Source organism: Pseudonaja textilis, chromosome 7 (assembly GCF_049901715.1).
Source record: "Pseudonaja textilis isolate UNSWEBS1 chromosome 7, rPseTex1.2, whole genome shotgun sequence".
NCBI lineage: Eukaryota > Metazoa > Chordata > Lepidosauria > Squamata > Elapidae > Pseudonaja > Pseudonaja textilis.
Window position 1 is genome coordinate 54781812 of NC_141996.1, and position 21187 is coordinate 54802998.

The 21187-nt window shown below is 43.0% G+C and overlaps 2 protein-coding genes across 5 annotated transcripts in view; one reads left to right on the forward strand and one right to left on the reverse strand.

Moving 5' to 3' along the window:
* The window catches only part of PDXK (pyridoxal kinase), a 92069-nt gene that overhangs the window by 23948 nt on the left and 46934 nt on the right, over positions 1–21187 (forward strand). For all 4 annotated transcript variants that reach the window (XM_026713677.2, XM_087937676.1, XM_087937678.1 and 1 more), the window contains exon 2: positions 7304–7358. In XM_026713677.2, coding sequence (XP_026569462.1) covers positions 7304–7358 — 55 coding nt within the window. The remainder of the gene's footprint in view (positions 1–7303; positions 7359–21187) is intronic.
* On the reverse strand, positions 11423–16603 carry LOC148125345 (uncharacterized). Its single transcript, XM_087937866.1, has 2 exons — positions 16387–16603; positions 11423–12594 (listed from the first exon to the last, which is right to left on the reverse strand). Exons 1-2 carry the CDS (start codon positions 16601–16603, stop codon positions 11423–11425), a joined length of 1389 nt encoding a protein of 462 aa, XP_087793992.1.

The following is a 21187-nucleotide window of genomic DNA, read 5'->3' on the forward strand; positions in this document are numbered from 1 at the left end:
CAATTTATTTTTCCAACCACTGCTTTTACTTTGACTATTTTTTCTATGTTTACTTATTTTAATTGGGGCTTATATAACTTGCGGTCAAACTTAATTCTGAAAATCTGATGCACAGTTTCACTGAGTCCTTAGTTGCATGGATCCTGGAGTTTTTCTTATTTATTAGAGGAACTCTGGCAGAAATGGCATAAGAGATCTGAAGAGCATTGCTGCAAGAAATATGTATATCATGACTATTACTCCTATACAAAAGAATTCTGCTACTAGCTTTTTCCAAGTTCAAATGGCTAGCTTTAATTTTAAAACTATAAACAGCTGAAGGAACAACCAATTTCATTTCAAGCCTGTCAAGTTTTACATACTGTAAGGTCCTCTTGATGTTAATTGACACTTACTTGTTAATCCAGGAGGGAGGGGCATTCGTTCTCACCAAATTGCACAACACACTGTGGCCTTTGGAATTGAGATTAATCTATATTTTCTTGGTATTTTCTTAGAAAATAATTTAAGACTTTTAAATTTTTTTGCTTTTAAACTGATTTACTGGCATTTAATATTGTTTTTATGGAATGTCACAATTTTTTTTTCCTGTTCTGACCTTGTCCTATAACATGACTTCTGGCAGGTAAATACACAAGTATCACATTCACAGTTATAGGGAGAGAAAGAAAGATCTGCAAGATTAATTTCTGCTGGAATTTATAGTTTAGGTTGACTAGAAGGACAATTTGAACATTTGTTTTTGGTATGTATATATGCATTTTTTAATTTACTCTCCTTCTAGGATCATCTTTTTTCAGGTAAATGTGTTAATTTTATACCAGTTGTATTTCTTCAGTCACCAGATCCAAGTACTGGAGAAGCCCAAAGTCCAGACGGGGTACAATATGTCCAGAAAGATAATATAGTGTATTTCCATAATAGCAAATGCAATTTTTATTTTAAGGAAGAAACATGTATTTGCATCATATATTGCTTTAATTAATCATTAGAAACTAGTAGGCATAATTGTAACTTTTAAGAGCTATGATAAAGATTGTTTATCAGTTGTACATCAATAGATTTAAACTGCTTCATGTTAGTGCAAGCTAAAAGAATTTAGCTAAATAGAAAGCCAAACGAAGGCTCCAATTTTATATAAGCCATAGTTCAGACTCCTATCCATTTACAATTCTATTAAAAAAAATGGAAAATTTATCAAGATGCATTTGGGTCAGAGTGATTTACAGTTCTGATGAAATTATCTTAGTATCAACAATTGGCAACACCTGGCCAATGTTGTTGGGCTTAGAAGATCTGCAGGAATGGTCCTAGTTAATATTTGGATGTGAAGCCATTAAAAAATTCCAGGTGTGTAAGGTAGACTGAGATATGATATATATATATATAGAATACAAACATTTATCTTTATTTCATTTTTCCTTGGAGAACCCTGATATGCTGTTATTACTAGCTGACCAGAAAATGGGAGCAAAGGAAAGAACAAGATAAAGAGAGTTGAAGAATTCAGACTAAACCTTCAACTGGCTCCATTTACAGCAGATTAACAAAAACAAACTACAAGAAATACCTTTTAATCACATTTTCTTCCCTTGAGAAGGGAACTGATTTTTCTAAACCATAAGGAAAGATAAGCCAGAACTAAGTGTGAAAAAGTTTTTGTGAGAAGCAGTAGATAGCATGACCTTGTATATAGTATAAACCAGTGCTTTTCAACCTCAGCAAATTGCCTTAGGTTTCTTATTTCCAGGAAATCTTACTTTTGCTTTATATTGTTCTATCTCATTTTCCAAGTCTATTCTATTCTTTAATCTATCCATTTACATTCCATAGCTCTGGACTCAATATTCTTATACACAAGTCAATCTATTTTCCTTTTTACCCCATCTCGGCTGCTACTTTTTGAGCCCTTCACCTTTCCCCCAGTCCTGCCCACTACTCTGTCCCACAATTCCTTGCATGGTGGCATGTATTCTGGTCCTTCTGAAGAAAAAGGTTGCCAATCCCTATTGCAGATGCTAAGGGAGAGGGTGAACCCCTGGATGCTCCTATATTGCAAAGGCTTAGACCAGACCTCTGCCCCTTCAACAGTGACTGTAACCAGCCTTGGAGGAAGAAAAACACTGTGTCCCCCACTTCTAAATCTTAGTGGTACTGAAAGTTGTTGAGACAGTCCATAGTCCATGCATCCTGTACACTAGTCCTACCCGAGATCATCCACAAGCATGATCAATGTCATGTTAGTACTATATTCTGGTTTGAAACCCAAATGAAAAATGCCCAGATAATTAGCTTTCTCGGGAGGCTTCTGAAGCTGAAACTCAACCATCTTCTTCTCAACAACTCTCACAAAAAAGGGAAATATGGAGACAAGATGAAAGTTGTCTAATACTACTGTATCCAGAGAGGTCTTCTTGAAGAGGGAGAAGACCAAATCCAACCACTATAATTGATGGTTTTGAAGTTTTCATATGCTGTTTAGTAGCAGCTTCATGTAGAATCTATAGATCAAATAGGGATAGTGATAACTGCCACATCAATTAAAGTAGCATATATTCCTTGCCATGTGAAAGTGTAGGGAAAACATAAGACTGGATATTTCAAATTTCAGGAGAGCCCCCTTTTTTCAAGGTTGTATTGAATTCTAATCTTGACCCTGCTTTCCAGTTATCAACATCACTACCACCCTGCCAGGGTTTAATAATCAGTGTGCTTGTCAAACCTAAATGGTAAATCAGAGACATTAACTGCTTCTTTGGTAATAAAGAGCAAAAGGGCTTTAGCAGCTTTTTATAAATACTAGCTGGATAACTGCGCTTCGCGACAACACTATGTGATTGGGCTATGTAGGAGAAATCTGGTTCACAATCCGTTGGCTCAGTGGTGGTCAGTGATTGAAACACATAAGGGAATATTGCTCCTGCTACCTTGAGTCCGGAAGCAGTTCCATAGGTGGAAGGCATAGACATTATGGTGAGGTACTGACGTTTACTTCTGTAAGGAACCCCAGACAGTTCCTGAGCTCTCCAGTAATCTCTGAAGTTCTGCCATGGAGAAGATGGCTATTACATCAATATACCTCAGTGCGACGCAAAGACCAAGGGTCCTCTCAAGAAGACCGTGTCTGTTGCTGACTTTTACAGCTACAGGATAATGGAGATGGTGAAGAATGATACCTACAGCTGTTCCACAACTCAGGTGGGGAGGGGAGTAGAACTCCTTAGCATCAGAGCATGTTAATTACTGTATTAAGAAGTAGTAATGATCTGATGGTCATTTTGAAAAATCTTTTCTTAATGAACACCTAGAAGCCAAGAGGAACATATATACCAAATTTCAAGCTTGTAGGCTTTACAGTTCTGGGAATTTCGTGATGAGTGAGTGGTACTTGGCTTTTATATATATATATAATATAGATTAAGGGTAGTATCTCAAGATGGAAAAATACTATTGCCCAGGTTTTGGAATCATAGATTCTGCATCTTTATGGAACTAATTACATTCTCTTGGCTATTTTTGCTATCTTGTGACCCATAGTCATATAGTTACATTGATGAGAGCTATTAGGAGCAGGGTATATGGTTGTGATACAGTTTATACCAATCCTGTCCTTAGTTTCAAACAGATCAGTTCCCAGTAAAAGGTAAAACAAAGAATTCAATATTGATAACATTCAGAGAGTTGGGTATGATGGTGCCACCAAACTGAAATAATCATTCCACGAATCAATTAAGGCTTAGAAACCCAAAGTCAAGTCATTATATATTGAAATATACACTGCTCAAAAAAATGAAGGGAACACTTAAACAACACAATGTAACTCCAAGTCAATCACACTTCTGTGAAATCAAACTGTCCACTTAGGTAGCAACACTGATTGACAATCAATTTCACATACTGTTGTGCAAATGGAATAGACAACAGGTGGAAAGCATAGGCAGTTAGCAAGACATCCCCAATAAAGGAGTGGTTCTGCAGGTGGTGACCACAGACCACTTCTCAGTTCCTATGCTTTCTGGTGATGGTTTGGTCACTTTGGAATGCTGGTGGTGCTTTCACTCTAGTGGTAGCATGAGACGGAGTCTACAACCCACACAAGTGGCTCAGATAGTGCAGCTCATCCAGGATGGCACATCAATGCGAGCTGTGGCAAGAAGGTTTGCTGTTTCTGTCAGCGTAGTGTCCAGAGCATAAAGGCGCAACCAGGAGACAGGCCAGTACATCAGGAGATGTGGAGGAGGCCGTAGGAGGGCAACAACCCAGCATCAGGATTGGTACCTCCACCTTTGTGCAAGGAGGGACAGGAGGAGCACTGTCAAAGCCCTGCAAAATGACCTCCAGTGGGCCACAAATGTGCATGTGGTTGCTCAAATGGTCAGAAACAGACTCCGTGAGGGTGGTATGAGCACCCGACGTCCACAGGTGTGGGGTGTGCTTACAGCCCAACACCGTGCAGGATGTTTGGCATTTGCCAGAGAACACCAAGATTGGCAAATTCACCATTGGCGCCCTGTGCTCTTCACAGATGAAAGCAGGTTCACACTGAGCACATGTGACAGACGTGACAGGGTCTGGAGACGCCGTGGAGAACGTTCTGCTGCCTGCAACATCCTCCAGTATGACCGGTTTGGCAGTGGGTCAGTAATGGTGTGGCGTGGCATTTCTTTAGGGGGCCACACAGCCCTCCATGTGCTCGCCAGAGGTAGCCTGACTGCCATTAGGTACCAAGATGAGATCCTCAGACCCCTTGTGAAAGCATATGCTGGTGCGGTTGGCCCTGGGTTCCTCCTAATGCACGACAATGCTAGACCTCACGTGGCTGGAGTGTGTCAGCAGTTCCTGCAAGATGAAGGCATTGATGCTATGGACTGGCCCACCTGTTCCCCAGACCTGAATCCAATTGAGCACATCTGGGACATCATGTCTCGCTCCATCCACCAAAGTCACGTTGCACCACAGACTGTCCAGGAGTCGGAGGATGCTTTAGTCCAGGTGTGGGAGGAGATCCCTCAGGAGACCATTCGCCACCTCATCAGGAGCATGCCCAGGCATTGTAGGGAGGTCATACAGGCACATGGAGGCCACACACACTACTGAGCCTCATTTTGACTTGTTTTAAGGAGATTACATCAAAGTTGGATGAGCCTGTGGTGTTTTTTTCCACTTTAATTTTGAGTGTAACTCCAAATCCAGACCTCCATGGGTTGCTAAATTTGATTTCCATTGATAATTTTTGTGTGATTTTGTTGTCAGCACATTCAACTATGTAATGAACAAAGCATTTAATAAGAATATTTCATTCATTCAGATCTAGGATGTCTTATTTTTGCGTTCCCTTTATTTTTTTGAGCAGTGTATAATGATGCTATAGGATTGTTCTATAAAGATTTCCATGCTAAGCATGGCATTACTTTATCAGATTCTCCAAATCCTTTGGCCAGCTCCTGCTCTTCTTCCTACTCAGAAGAGGATTAGTCCAAAGTTGTTATGACAGACAAGGCTTAAAGCTGCTAAAGATTTTTTTTTTTTTAAATCCCCAGTCCCCAAAAGAGGCAGATACTGTGTAGATTGGTCCTTTGAACTGTGGTCTTCCCCAAACAGTGAAGCAGATTTCAGAGTTGACTGTGATTTTGCAAATGTGTGCAAAGGCTTCATTTTTGGAATAGTAGCAATCACTGACATAAAGTGGGGAAAGGGTTACCCTGGCTTGTCATGCTAAGGGAACAATAAATGCCTCTGGAACACAATGTGCCTAGCAAAAGAGTCATTGCAAATTCGAGCAAATTGCCCGAAAATAAATTATACAGTTATTTCTGCAGCATTATTATGTCTCCTTAAGATTCATGATGCTGTATATAGTACCTTTTTCCCTAGGATTATTTTATTCCAGCCCATAAGGATTGGAGATCAAATATATTAAATGTCAGGTTTTTCTGTCATTTTTCAGTAACAGATTTTTCTGTCATTTTTCATCTTTCTCTAGCAGTGGATTAAAATGTTCCAAGTCTGAAACATCAACATATATTTAACCAACATTCAAGTGCTGTTTGTAAAGCAGAACTGATATTTACTAGGACTCTGTAGAGATCAGGATTCAAAGAGCAAAATGTGAGTTACAGTACACAGAGGCTTATAGAACAGCATAAACCAAACATGTCTTCTCCTGAGATCATGGAACAGCTCTGGAGAGCAGCCACAAAGCCTAGAAAAAGAAGCAGCTGGTTTATGTTTGTGTCCACATGTACTTTAATTTTGCTCTTCACAACTAGATTTCTGCGCAACAATGTTTACTCCTTCATTATGCACTATGCACACGTGTATACATTGCTGTTGTGGAACATATAGACTTTAAACCAGAGATCTTTTTATTGGGAGTCATACCGGACATATACAATAAAGAACTGAAATATAAATGTTTTAACAGCGGCTAGAATTATATTTGCGAAGAACTGGAAAAATGACAAAATACCTATGCAGGAGGACGTTATCAAAAAAAATTATGGTCTGTGCTGAAATGAGTAAACTGACATTTGAAATTAGAGAACAAGAAGACAAGCAATTTTATATGATATGGATTTATTTTATCAATGGTTGGATAAAAAGGCATGGTAATATAATAGACTAGATAATTTTGTGATAGAAATTTAATAGACTGATATAAAACATAATATAGATATATATAACCACTGGTTGAAAGTATAACACAAATTTTAAGATAAAACTTGGAACATTTCGTATAAAATGATGGAATAAATAGTTTAGTCATGGATGATTAATAACTGATAAATATATAAACATATGTTAGTTCGACAATGTGAAAACTGATATAAATTGTGAGTAAATGACTACAAAAGGATAGCACAAAAGATATGTAACCAACTGACACACTGTATGTATATAAAATGGAAGATGTTTTTTTTAAAAAAACAATGCTATTTCTTTTATAAAATTTTATGCTTTTGTATACTGATTGGTGGCATATAAGATTTTTTTTCCAGCTGTCTGAATCCTGATTACTGATTTTTCCATTCTTATTCTTATTTTAGCTGCAGTATTGTTAGGGTTAAACTTATTTCTGCACATATTTGTACTATTTTTGTTATATTGGGAAGCCTGGTGTCTTTTTTGATTAATTTGTTGATGTGTCCCTGTGTATTTTTCTTATTAAAAACATTTTCCTCTTTAGTTTTGCTTATTCATATCTACTGTCAACTTGTATCGAATACTAAGTCATAACAATTTCTTATTACCCTTGAAAAATGAAAAAAAAAATCTCCATAAACATTTTTTTCTTTTATTATAGGTGTTGGGCTTTGAAATAGATACTGTGAATTCTGTCCAGTTTTCAAATCATACAGGTAAGTGTATGTGCCTGTGTAATGTTATAATTCAGAATAAATTATGCTTTTAGAAATTATCCTTAGTGTTTAAACATGCTACTGGCCATATCCAATGAATGGTTGTAGACCTATCTGTTCTGTGTGTTGACATGGTATCTGTCAGCTGGTGCTCCGTTCAAAATCCAAGAAAGAAATACTTAGACTCTTGTAATTAGAGAAAAGATATCTTTTACTGGAAGTTAAGTGGTAGCAACAAGAAAATTCTGAATCTGGGGAAATAGGCACGTACATCACATATATCCAGGGAGTGAAATGTTCCCACCCCCAATAGTTCAAACGGTTCTTCCAATTAAAAGTTGTGAACGTGACCTTGACCTTAGTTGACCTTGGCTTACTCAGATAAAGGTTTGCAGTTGCGCAGAGAAGAGAAAGCTAAGCAGGAATTAGAAACCCTCCCCAGTTTATACAATATTAGTTAGTAATACTTTCAGCTCACGTCCCATACATTTCCCCCTTCTGCCCCCCGTTACTCATGACAGCCAGAAAGAAGCAAAGGAAAGGAAGAAGATCTTGAAGGCTGACATTCGGCCCTCCTAGAAAAAAGACGTTAGTCCTACAAAAGAGGGAAATATAAAAGGCACGACTTAATAACCAGTTAACATAAAAGAGACACGTATCTAGGGTTTATCAGGATAATTAGAATGAAATGCTCTGACAAGCCTAGGGGCTCTTAGATCTTTTTCATTGACCCACTCAGCCTGGGACGAAGGAAAATGCTTCCAAGCAACCAAATATTGGAGCTGACCCCTCCGTCGTCGAGAGTCTAGAATTTCTTTAACTTCAAAATGTTGTTCGCCGTCAATAAGCAATGGTACAGGAAGGTCGGTCTGGATCGGTCTCAGATCGGAAGTATGTTCAGGTTTTAACAAACTAACGTGGAAAACCGGGTGAATTCATCGAAGGCTTTTAGGTAATTTCAATTGGACTGTCACAGGGTTTACAGTTCGTTCAGTCGAGAAAGGACCAACATACTTAGGACCAAGTGTCTTTGACTTTTGAGTGGTTTGTAGATATCTGGTGGACAAAAAGACTTTATCGCCCACTTGACATGGGTTTTGTGGAGTCCTCTTTTTGCCTGCAAATTTCTTATGAGCCCGATGTGCATCATCCAATGCTTTACGAGCGACTGGCCAATTAAGCTGGAGTTGTGTTATCCATTCATCTAATGACTGAATACTAGGCCTCTCACAAGGGAGTTCAGGTACAAAGTCTTGTCCCGATGCCACCTTGAAGGGGGTAAATTCAGTACTACTATGGATAGAATTGTTATATGCCACTTCAGCAAATGGTAATAGGTCAGTCCAATTATCTTGCTGATAATTTATGTAACATCTAAGGTACTGCTCCAATACCGCATTAGTTCTCTCACAGGCCCCATTGGTTTGGGGATGGTGGGTGGAGCTTAATCCCTGGGCAGAGCCCAAAAACTTCAGGAACTCCCTCCAAAAGTTCGAGGTAAACTGGACACCCCTGTCTGAGATTATGCATTCAGGAACCCCATGTAATCTACAGATATGCAATATAAACAGTTTAGCCAACGTTTTTGCAGATGGAATCTTCGAACAAGGTATGAAATGTACTTGCTTGGAAAACAAATCAGTTACCACCCAAATAACTGTGTTTCCCCTGCTTTCGGGTAATTCCACTATAATGTCCATAGAAATTTCCTTCTACGGAGCCGTTGGTCTAGCCACATTTTGTAACAACCCTGCTGGCTTACCAGGAGGTCTCTTGGCTGATGCACAAATAGAACAGCTAGCCACATAAGTTTCAATGTCCTTCTTCAAAGTAGGCCACCAGAATTGCCGCTTAACGAGGTGTAAGGTTTTCACGAATCCAAAGTGACCAGCCGCTTTAGAATCATGAGCTTGTTGTAAGATTTGGCTCCTCAGTTTCTCTGGCACATACAACTTGGCTCCCACCCAGGCCAGTCCATCTCTAACTGTACAGTTATTCGAGCATCCTTTAATTGCTCAGTCAAATCATTCGATAGATCCACTTCCTTCTTCTTTTGGGCTCTAGTAACTACTGGAGCTGCCAACTGTTCGACTGGGACAATCGGCCGTACTACTTCCTGGCGAGCACTATTATATTGAGGTAGTCTAGATAGAGCATCTGCCATGAAGTTCCTCCCCCCTGGAATGTACTTCAATGAAAAATTAAACCGTTTAAAGTACTGAGCCCAGCAAACTTGTTTGGGGGACAGCTTCCGAGGCGTTTTTAAGGCCTCCAAATTCTTATGGTCAGTCCACACCTCAAACGGGTGTTTTGCTCCTTCCAAGAAATGTCTCCAAGTGAGTAGGGCCCAACGAACTGCAAAAGCTTCTTTTTCCCACACTGCCCACCTTCTTTCGGTTTCAGATAATTTATGGGAGGTATATGCACAGGGTTGTAAAATCCCCTTCTCATTGATTTGCAGCAATACAGCTCCCACTGCCACATCACTCACATTGGCCTGGATTACGAAAGGAGCGTCCATGTCCGAGTGCTTTAGCACTGGTTCAGCAGCAAACAGTCGTTTCAGCTTTTCAAAGGCCGCTTGACATTCCATGGACCACTCCAGTGGCTTACTAGGCTTTGGTTTCGCCTCCCCTTTGGTTTTTAGTAGGTTTGTGATAGGCAGTGCTATCTTTGCAAAAGCCGGGATAAATTGTTGGTAAAAATTGGCGAATCCCAAGAAACTGAAGTTGTTTTCTGGTGCGTGGGGGGGGGGGGCATTCCAACACGGCACGCACCTTCCCTGGATCCATTTCTATGCCCTCATGTGAGATGCGATACCCCAAATAGTCAATTTTCTCCTGATGGAACTCACATTTGGACAATTTAGCATAAAACTTAGCGGCTCGGAGTTTCTTTAAGACTGACTGCACCAGTTTCACATGTTCATCCCAAGTCTCTGTGTAGATAAGGATATCATCAAGGTAGACCAAAACCCCCTTGTATAAATGTTCATGTAAAACCTGATTAATCATCTGCATGAATACTGCTGGGGCCCCCTGTAGGCCAAATGGGAGCACACGGAACTGGAAACAACCTATCGGGCAGTTACAAGCGGTTTTCCATTCGTCCCCTTCCTCAATTCGAACCCGGTAGTATGCTTCTCTCAAGTCGAGTTTCGTAAAAATCTTCCCCTTGGCCAGGTGGGCCAGTATGTCCTTCACCAGGGGGAGGGGGTACACATTTTCCACTGAAATGGCGTTCAGGTTTCTGTAATCAACACATAAGCGAAAGGAGCCATCTTTCTTTTCACGGAACAGTACTGGGGCCGCCACCTGGGGTCTAGCGGGCTGGATGAAGCCACGTTTCAAATTTTTATCGATAAACGACCACAGCTCTTCTAATTCCCGCGGTGTCATCGAGTACAGCTTCGGTTTCGGGAGTTTCACCCCAGGTAAAAATTCAATACTACAATCTGTTGAATGATGAGGGGGCAGCTCATCTGAGGCCTTCTCACTGAATACGTCCTTTAAGTCCCAATATTCCTCCGGAATTTTCTCCTCCCCCTTCAGGTCTTCGGTACCCGTGGAAACTAGGTCAATAGGATTCTGGAGTTTCGGTTGAGATCACCCCTCCCCTTCCGGGCACTGGTCCGTACATATACGCAATGACCCTCTTCCCCAATTGACGTGGGGGTTCCATTTCCGGAGCCAGGGAAATCCCAGTATTAGTGGCTGTTCCATCCCAGGGGCCACAATAAAACACAGAGTCTCACTATGCTTCCCCATCGTCATTTCTATAGGTTCCGTTATGAAACGTGCAGGCCCGCCCCCCGCCACTGATCTATCCAATTGGCAAAAGGCTATGGGCATTTTTAAAGGTTTTAGTCTTAAGCCCATCTTCTGTACTACTTCCGGGCTGATCACACACCTTGTGCACCCAGAGTCTAGCAAGGCCGACATTTCCCCCTTGGCCCCCGATGCGGGTACCGTTAACTGCACTGGAATGGTCATGGGGCCCTTGTTTGGACTTACCAATGAGTCGTCTTCCGAATCGACGTCACTCTCTTCAGAGGAGGTCAGAGCTCACAGCCCCTCTCCCTTCAGATGGGTGACCTCTACAACCTCCCCCGTCTTAACTGCCATTTCGCGAGGCTTCGCTGAGGTTTTTCCGGTTTTTTTTTCTCCTCTTGGCGCCCCCTTTGGTTCCAACTTGGCCCAGAAGTCTGCAGCCCGGTGACCTTCCTTCCCACATCGGAAGCAAACAGTAGTCTTGAGTCTTGCTGCCATCCCTCCCTTTTGGTGTTTGAAGGCTTCTTGAGGACGTGTGGGGGAGGGCTTGCTCCAACCAGAGCCTCCCCGGCATCTGTTTCGGGTTAAATCAATTTCCACCTCTGCTGCCAGCACGTACCACATCTGCAGATCATTGGAGTCTCTTCTGGCAGTGCAGCTCTGGTATACATCGTCATTTAACCCATCTTTGAAAGCTTCTATCAGGGCTACTTGGGACCAGCCTCGAATATGACACACCAGCTCTCTAAATTCCTGGGTGTAGTCGGCCACTGATCTCCGCCCCTGATTTATGGTCTTCATCCTAATCCTGGCCTTACGTTCCGCCAGTGGGTCCTCAAACCTTGCCCGTAGCGCAGTCATGAACAGGTCATAATTCAACAGCTGGGGAGCATTATCATTATGCAAAGTCATCATCCACTTTGCAGCTGTTCCCTCCAGAGCCCTGGTAACACATCTAACCTTGGCTGCTTCTGAGGAAAAATCCCCTCCGTATTCCTCCATATAGCTCCAAACTTGTGCTAGGAAAAATCCCAACTCTTTGGGATCCCGCCCATATTTTACTTCCAATGGAGGCAACTTTGGAGTTCTACGTCTTCTGGCAATTACTCCTCCTGCTGGGCCCCCTGGGGCTGCTGCTTGCTGTTGTGCTAGCCCAGGTTGATTTATGGGGATTGCTGCTCTGCTTCTTCTGGCTGGGACTGCCTCCCCCTCCTCTTCCTCATACCTTTGTGCAGTGTGAGGTTCTCCAAGGGCCTCATTGATGAAGTCCCTGGCTTGGTTCAGTAAAAAGTCTTTCCTTTCCCTCCCTTGCCATGGCTCCTCTCTTCCACGCCAATGGGTAGTGGTGACTCCAGGGGGGGCCTCCTCCGGATCCTTCCAGCCGACTCCCAATGACCATTTGGGTTTCACAGCTGGGGTTTCCCCAAGGTTGAGCTCTGCTAGCAATTCAGCTTCCCATGCTTCCTCTAGCAGCAGAGAATCTTGTCCTCCAGTTGCCCCCAGGTCTTCTTGGTCGCTGGCTGGAGTTGACATGATGTTCAGACCTCCTCGGAAGAAATTGTATTATCTCTCCGGGTGGGCTGGTAAGGTGAGATTCAGAATAATGTCAGCTGGTGCTCCGTTAAAAATCCAAGAAAGAAATACTTAGACTCTTGTAATTAGAGAAAAGATATCTTTTACTGGAAGTTAAGTGGTAGCAACAAGAAAATTCTGAATCTGGGGAAATAGGCACGTACATCACATATATCAAGGGAGTGAAATGTTCCCACCCCCAGTAGTTCAAACGGTTCTTCCAATTAAAAGTTGGGAATGTGACCTTGAGCTTAGTTGACCTTGGCTTACTCAGATAAAGGTTTGCAGTTGCGCAGAGAAGAGAAAGCTAAGCAGGAATTAGAAACCCTCCCCAGTTTATACAATATCAGTTAGTAATACTTTCAGCTCACGTCCCATACATTTCCCCCTTCTGCCCCCCGTTATTCATGACAGCCAGAAAGAAGCAAAGGAAAGGAGGAAGATCTTGAAGGCTGACAGTGTCTCTGTCTAAGCACTCTTAAACCAATCAGCTATATACTTGTCAGCCTTTACTTGTATAGTATCTATATCATACTCAAAGAAGGGAGAGGAGGCAGATATTAGTTATTCCAAAGCAGAAACGTGTACTCCCTGTGATTCAGTGACCCAGTCAGAATGAGACTCTTTCCACACCTCTATGGAGTCTGAAACAGAGCTGCAAGTCTTAAATCCATAAGACAAAAGGTGCCATTGTACAGGACAATTCCCCCCCTCCCCCCAGTTGAATGTACCAAACTATAATAGCAGGTACCTCAAGGATAACAAACCCCAGCTATGTGTTGATCTCATGCCAGCTGTGCTTTTGGTGGAAAGTTCTCTTGGAAAATTGTTGGAATCAACATGTATACCTCCATCTTGTTGGTCCATGCTTGGAATACTAGTGCAAACTACCCATTCTTTGATTCTTGTCTAGCTACTGACTATATATTCTACCTGACTTCTGACTTGATAAGATATAGTTACAACCCTTAGGATTAGTCTAGGTTTGCCCAGTTGATAATTATTCTGGTAAATTATTATTATGCTCCAAACTTGGACTGTCTCATTACTTATTTTAGTATAACTGTTTCATTCAGAAGCAATAGAAATGATAGCATAATATACTTCAACAGTAAGCCAGCCCAATGCATAACTACGGTAGTATGTTATATCTTACAGAAAAGTCCAGATCAAAAGAAAATGAACTTATTTGGTTTTAACTGTTTGCTAGGTGATGTATCTCCTGCATAGATGTTTGAGTCGACTTTCTGAATGAGCCATGTTTCTGTACATTTTTTATTTGTTTATCTATTTATTTATTAAATTTATTTGCCACCCATCTCGCCACAGGCAACTCTGGGTGACTTACAACATAAAAAGCAAATGCTTGAGCACTTCAAGCAACCTTCCACATTTTTATGTCATCTTACAAAAGTGCAGATCATAGTTCTCAGATACTCTCCTTCAGTGTAATTCTTTGTCTCCTCTAGTCTTAGATAGTTGTTTAGATAGTTCAATGCTTTCATCCATTTGCCAGGTTAAAAAGTAACACCTCTATCAATGGATTCCCCTAGGAATTGGCTTTTAGACCTTCACCTTCCTTTGAGTCAGGCCATCGACTCTAGTTAGTGTGTGATAATAATGGATCTCCTATTATTTTCTCTGAAATTTGATATTTAGTGTTGAGAAGGGTACACTAAAAATAAATTCATTTAGAGTATTTCCTAAATAAATAATGCCTTTGCTAAGTATTCTCATAGTAAAATAAACACTTTTTTCAGTGTCTCATTTGAATGCTTTTTTACTATTCTAATGATCTCAGGATTTCTGAATTTACATATAATTACTTCTCTTCACACATTCACCTAAAGATTTCAAGAATATGTAAATTAATATCTTTAGGTGAGCTTCTGGTTAGGAATTCACTGAAACATACCATTTGCCCACCAGCATGTAAACTTTTCTAGGCAACTGTAGATCAGGTAAAAATAAAGTTGAGGAGATGTGCATCATAGTAAGGCAATTTTACTAATATAGGTGGGGCAAGCTCCATTTTAGTTATCTTTTTGTCATCTATAAAAACAGTTTTATTCAGACTGTCTTTTTTATTTTAATTTGGTCTAAATAAAATGTAATCTTGTGAATTTCCTTTTTTTAAACATTGGAAGTGTTGTTTATTGTTACCAAACTGTTCTCTCTACCTGTGTGTCTGTGCACATATCACAAGCATGGAGAAAGAAATTGGTCCATTCAGACTTATTCTGTCTTACTTTTCAACTTGACATTAATAAAATGCCACCTGATTAACACCAATTTTCTGAATCATCATGTTATAAATTAATGAAAAGAAATGTTAATGTGCTGTTTTGATATTCAAAACACAGACAACTTTCACTTCCAAGAAGGTCCATTGCCTCTTCACCTGCTAAAGAGTATTTATTGTATGATTACAGTGAGTGATTCATCCTCAAAGGACATTTTGATACAAAAGAGACCTGGCAACAGCCCCCAGACCTGCTTAAAAAGAAAGAATAAAAGAGAAGCAATTTTGAATTTGTCATAGACTCAAATGCTTAAAAATATAAAAATTGTTGAAGAAAGAGGGCTTGATTTCAGCAGACCAGAATGAGAATTTTTAAATGCTATTCTGAAAAGATTTGGCAGCTTTGTTATTGATGTATGTGAAGAAAGAGAATACAGACATACACCCATGCATATGTGTCATAAACAATAGAATCTCAACAGCTGCAGTGGCACAAACAGTAATGGACACTTCTCAGCATTGGTTACCAATTGGCTTCTGGGTGCAATTCAAGGTGCTGCTTGTTAACTTTTAAACCCCTGAATGGTAGGTCCTGGTTATTTGAAAGACCATTCATTTTTGTCCTTCAAATGTGATCATGCTGAGTGGGCACATTTTAAGTCTTATTAATTAAATGTTGTCATCTTATGGGAGCCAGGAAGCAAGTCCTCTATATTGGAGGACCTGAGATAGGCACAACTCCCACTCTACTTGGTTTCTGGAAGTCTTTTAAGACCTGACTCTGTTCCCAGGCCTTGGGTTAGGGTATCTGGGGAGCCCCTGCTGAGGGGTTGTTGGTTTTTTGTGTGGTTTTTTTAACTTTTGCTTTTTGAGGTCTCTTTTTAACCCAGGTACTAGATTTATTGTATGCCACTCAGATTTCCATTCTTGGAAATGTGTGGTGTTAACAAATCCATTAAAATAATAAATAAATTATATGTTCTGGAATTCAATTTTAGTTTTTTTTAATGTATTATGAATCAGGCTACTAATGGTACAGTGTTTCTGAATATTTATTGAATTATTGATATCTACGCTGAAGGGAAATTACAGGTTTATTACAGTTCTCCATCGAGCTGCTCCGAGCATCCAGAGTGGGAGGTGCTCCAGTCTCTGCACTCACAGGCTGAGCTTTAATTGAGGAACGCTCCTCCCTGTCCATGTGACTCCCTCGTAGCGTTCCCCAGTTTTAGCTCAGCCTCGCAAGAGACAGGCAGCATTTAGCAGACTTCCTTGGCCAATTCAGGAATCTAGCAAATTGTGTTCAGGTTTGAATTTTCCCTTTAGTCCTTGGCCCCTGCGCAACTGGGTTATTTGCTCATTGTAAGAGGAGCGTTTATTCGCCCCTCGGGGGGTAGAAACGGGGGAAGAACAGCACCTTCGGGCCCCCCCATCCTCCTTCTACCTGCCGTTGCCTTGAAGCCATGCTGCTCGCAAGCAGCAGCTCCCTTATAGCGCGTTTCTTCACGCGCTGTTGTTCCTTTCCCCCCCACAAACGCCTTATGTAAGAGGAGAGCGATTCCTCCTCTCTGCCCCTCATTCCGCTGCGTTTTAAGCTGCTTTTTTTCCTGAGGAGGCAAAGTTTCCGTCCCTGAGCCTTTGCGCCGGCCATCGGCCGCCATTTTGGGCATTGCCTTGTGGTGGCCGCCATTTTCTTTCAACTAATTCGCTGCGGTGACTGTTCTGAGGCCCAAAGCAGGACCAGAGGCCTGTTTAGTGCCCCTTTGATCAATTAGGCATTGTGGCTCCTAGCCCTATTGCCTGTTATTGTAACTTGTTGGCTATCCCGCAGCCGGCTCAGAGGCGAAGTAGAGGCAGTACCAATACCTCCCATTTTGGCTGGGAGGCAACTGCACGAGGCCCACCCTTCTCTTTTATTTTCCTTTTGGCCTCAGCGTTCATTTGGCTAATTTGACTGCTTTTCTCTAATTCATTTAGCGTGTTTTTCTGTCCATCTGGAATTAAATACTATAGTACTCCGGTACTCTAGTCCTTGATTGTTCATATTCCCATTTCCTTTTTTTTAATTTAATAATAATAATAATAATAATAATAATAATAATAATAATAATAATAATAATAAATGAATAAATAGAAATTATATATTTAGATAATAATAATAATAATAATAATAATAATAATAATAATAATAACAACAACAACAACATTAAGGACAAAAAAAATTCCAAAAGGGGGACGTGGACCAACTGTGGGAAATCCGGCCTTGTTGTAGGTCAAACTCCTAGGCGAGCCAACCGCCTTCTTTGGTTACTATCATACATTACTTTCGCTCTTTATTATGGCAGAGGACAATCCCAGAGGACCTTCCTTGAAGGCCAAATCAAAGACACACCATTTGTGCAGGCAGGCCAAGGGAACACCTAAGTCTCTCAGAGAGAGGCGTTAAAACACCACAAGGCGCTAGAGAAGGAATTTGATGAACGTTCAAGGGGCTCAAGCTCGATAATCCCAGTACTTACTTTCCCACCCCATCTACCTCTTCTCCAGGCCAGGTTTCTCCTCCCAGGCACAGCTCACCCACCCAGAGCCGTCCATCCGCTGTCACACCAGCAACCTCTGCTAATCCAGAGAAGTCCATTTTCAGACTACCAGTTGTGGAGGCTGAAGTGATTCCTACTCCACCCATTCTTTCTGACCTGGTAGCAAAACAATTGGCTTCTGTAGGGGTGCCTCCCACCCCCTCCAATCGGGATAGGAGATTTTTTAATCTCGATGCAGAGTTTCCACCCTGTTAGAGACTCCCGAGGTTGACGGGTCCATAGTGGGGTTAGGGCCATCCTCTACCCCAAGTGATGCTCTGGAAGCCTTAAAGCCAGAGGACAATTGGGCCAAATTGGCGTTTTGCCAGGCGCATCAATCTAATGCTTGGGCCACTTGAGCAACCACGGCTGCTTCCTTCTTTACACGGTCCTCCATTAGAAGGCTCCATCAATCAAAGCAGCATGTCCCCCCATCCAATACTAGGCCACACCAGGACATTGCCAAGCTTACGGCAGCAGCAGATTTCTCAGCTGTCGCTACTCCATGCCGTTAAGTTTTCCACCGGGGCTATTTCATCCCAGGTCACAGCCGGCGTCGGTCTCGGCTCCAACGTTGGCAAGCAGACGTATATATAAAAAATAATAATTCAAAAAAAAGAAAGAAAAGAAAACAAGTTAAATTGGCTTCTGCTCCCATCTCGGGGGGCAATCTCTTCGATCCAGCCCTTGGCCCTTATTAATGGAAAACCGATATATTAAAAAAAAAAAAATTCTTCCGTCTCTCTTTTGCAGACCTGAAGGCAGAGTATCCCAGCCCTTTCGGAGGGGACCCCTTCGAACGTCCTATCAGACAGCTTTCTCTCCCAGGTTTCAGAGAAGCCCTGCCTCCCGGTGGGCCCAACTCCAGGATCGAACCGACTCCCGGTTCCAACTCCAAGAAAACCATTCGGGGCGCAGGCAGTAAACCTCCCGGCACCCCAGATAAGTCCCTCACTCCTCATCCCATTGGCGGACGCCTCAAACACCTTGCCGACCCATGGGAATCCTTCACATCGGATGCCTGGGTTAGGGACACTATCAATTCGGCCTCTTTCTCCCCCCTGAGCATTTCAGGATACCCCCTCTTCCAAAGATCGCACCAAACGTGGACTAGTAGATGCCGCTATCCAGCATCTTATTGAATCAAGGCCTACAGTCCGTCCCACCCTCGCAACAGGGAAGAGGGTTTTTACGCTCACCTCTTCATCGTTCCTAAACACTCCGGAGGGTAGAGGCCCATATTTGATTTGAAAAGGCTCAACCGGTTCATTCTCCGGCATAAATTTAGGATGCACATGCTACAACCTATTCTCCAGGGTACCAGGAAGGGAGACTGGCTCACTTCCATTGACCCCTCTGAGGCATACCTACATATCGTTATTTGACCCTCCTGTTTCAAATTTCTGCGATTCGCTACAACAGTCAACACTTTCTATATGTGACCCTTCCCCTTGGCTTGGCCTCAGCCCCGAGAAACTTCATCAAGAGCCACGCGGTTCTGATGGCTCTCCTTAGAGTCTTCCCCATCCGCATTCACTATTTTCTGGATGACACTCTTATCCTGTCCCCTTCCAAACTCCAAGCAGAAAGGGACACCAGAACCCCACAACGCCTTACATTGTCACCCTCCCGCTCTCCAGGTGCATGGGTTCCTCATTTATTGGCAAAAAAGCCGGTTATCTCCATCCACCCGAATAGCATTCAGAAATCGGTCAGGGAGACCAGGCGGGCAGAATAAAGGTAGCATTACTGGACTTAGTAAATTGCTCAGCTTCATGTATTCCATGAATTGGTTTCATGCATTTCATTATTCCTTGGGACTGTCTGCATCCCAGATCCCTTCAGTGGTTCCTGCTTCCAAGCAGCGATCGAGAGGTAGCAACTCAAACTCCCTGGTGAAGACACTTTCAGAGGTCCTCGTGTCCCTCCTCTGGTGGACCAGACCTGCCATCGACAGAGAGCATTACTCAGGGAACCCCGGTGGGTCTCCCTCACCACAGACGCCAGCCTTCCGGATGGGGCGCTATCTCCACTCGTTCTCAGCTCAGGGCACATGGTCAGCAGCCAAGCTACGGTGCAGCATAAATTGGCTGGAGCTTCACGCCGTATACCTGGCCCTACGCAGCTTCCTCCCCCAGGTATGCGGACGCCACGTCCTCATTCTGACAGGCGCACGTCATCACACAGGGGGGCACACACCCATTTGGCTCATGAGAGAGGCCAAGCGTCTCTGTCGCTGGGCAGAGACCAACCTCCTTCCACCAGGGCAGCTTACATCGGGGGCCTCAAACATTCAGGCAGACTGGCTGAGGAGGACCACTATAGACCAGTCAGAGTGGCGCCTGCTCCTCTCCCTGTTCAGGGAAGCCTCAGCAATCTTAGGCCAACCACTAGTGGAGCTATTCGCATCATGTTCAATGCCCAGCTCACGAGACTTTTCTCGAGGTACCCCGCTCTGGGGGCAGAGAACCACAACGCCTTACGTTGTCCCTGGCCACAGAGCTTCTTACGCATTCCCCCACCTCCGTTGATCCCCAGGGTGATCCTAAGGCTGATTCGCGAGAGGGCGGTACTCTCTTGGTTACCCCACACTGGCCCAGGAGACCGTGGTACACGGACCTTCGCAACCCGTCAGTGGCCCTTCCCTGGAGAATCCCACCGGGCAGAGTCTCGTTATCCCAGGGACCCCTCCTGCATCCGAACCTGCAGTGGCTTCAACTGGCCATCGGAAGGTTGAGCAGGACCGTTTAAGGAAAGAAGGGCCTGCCAACCAGGCCATCTATACCATTCTGACAGCAACTCGGTCCTCAACCACCCGTATGTATATATAATGCCACATGGGACATTATTTTGGTAGATGATGCCGCGATCACATAGTGATCCACTCTCTCCATCTATTGCACAAATATTAGCCTTCATGCAAGGTGAACTGGATAAAGGGCTAGCCCCTAATTCCTTGAGACGACACATTGCAACCTTATCAACCGTCATCTCCTGTGGCAATATTGGCTCGCTTCCACCATCCTCGTATCCGAGCATTCCTTAGAGGAACTGCCAGCTGGCATCCTCCAGTGGTACACCGATACCCAACTTGGGATCTTAATTGGGTTCTCCTGTTACTGCTAATCCTCCCTTCGAGCCCATAAGGGAGACATCTCTTCAATGTCTAACGTTCAAACTAGTGTTTCTAGTGGCAGTCTCATCTGCTCGTTGGATATCTGAAATTGCAGCTCTATCCGCCAGAAGGATCTCGGCGTTTTTCACGCTGATCGGGTGGTCCTACGACCGGACCCTTCCTTCCTGCCCAAGGTTAACTCAGCCTTTCATGGATCGCAGGAACTTTTTCCTTCCTAACAGTTGTCCCAGTCCCTCGAGAGAGAGAGAGAGAGGGAAAGACACTGGCATTCTTTCATTGTCAGGCGTGCGCTTCGTATTATATCAGCCGCACTCAGCCTTTCAGGAGGTCGGAATCATTATTCTGTTCGTTTCAACCTAAGACGCTGGGTTTCAAAGTATCCCCGTCGACTGTAGGCCGTTGGATTAGAGCTACACTCTCCAAGGCCGACTTAGTTCAAGCACTCCTGTTCCCAGAGGAATAACCGCACATTCCACAAGGAGTGCAGCTACCTCAGCAGCTCGGGCAACTCAGACAATGATTAATGACAC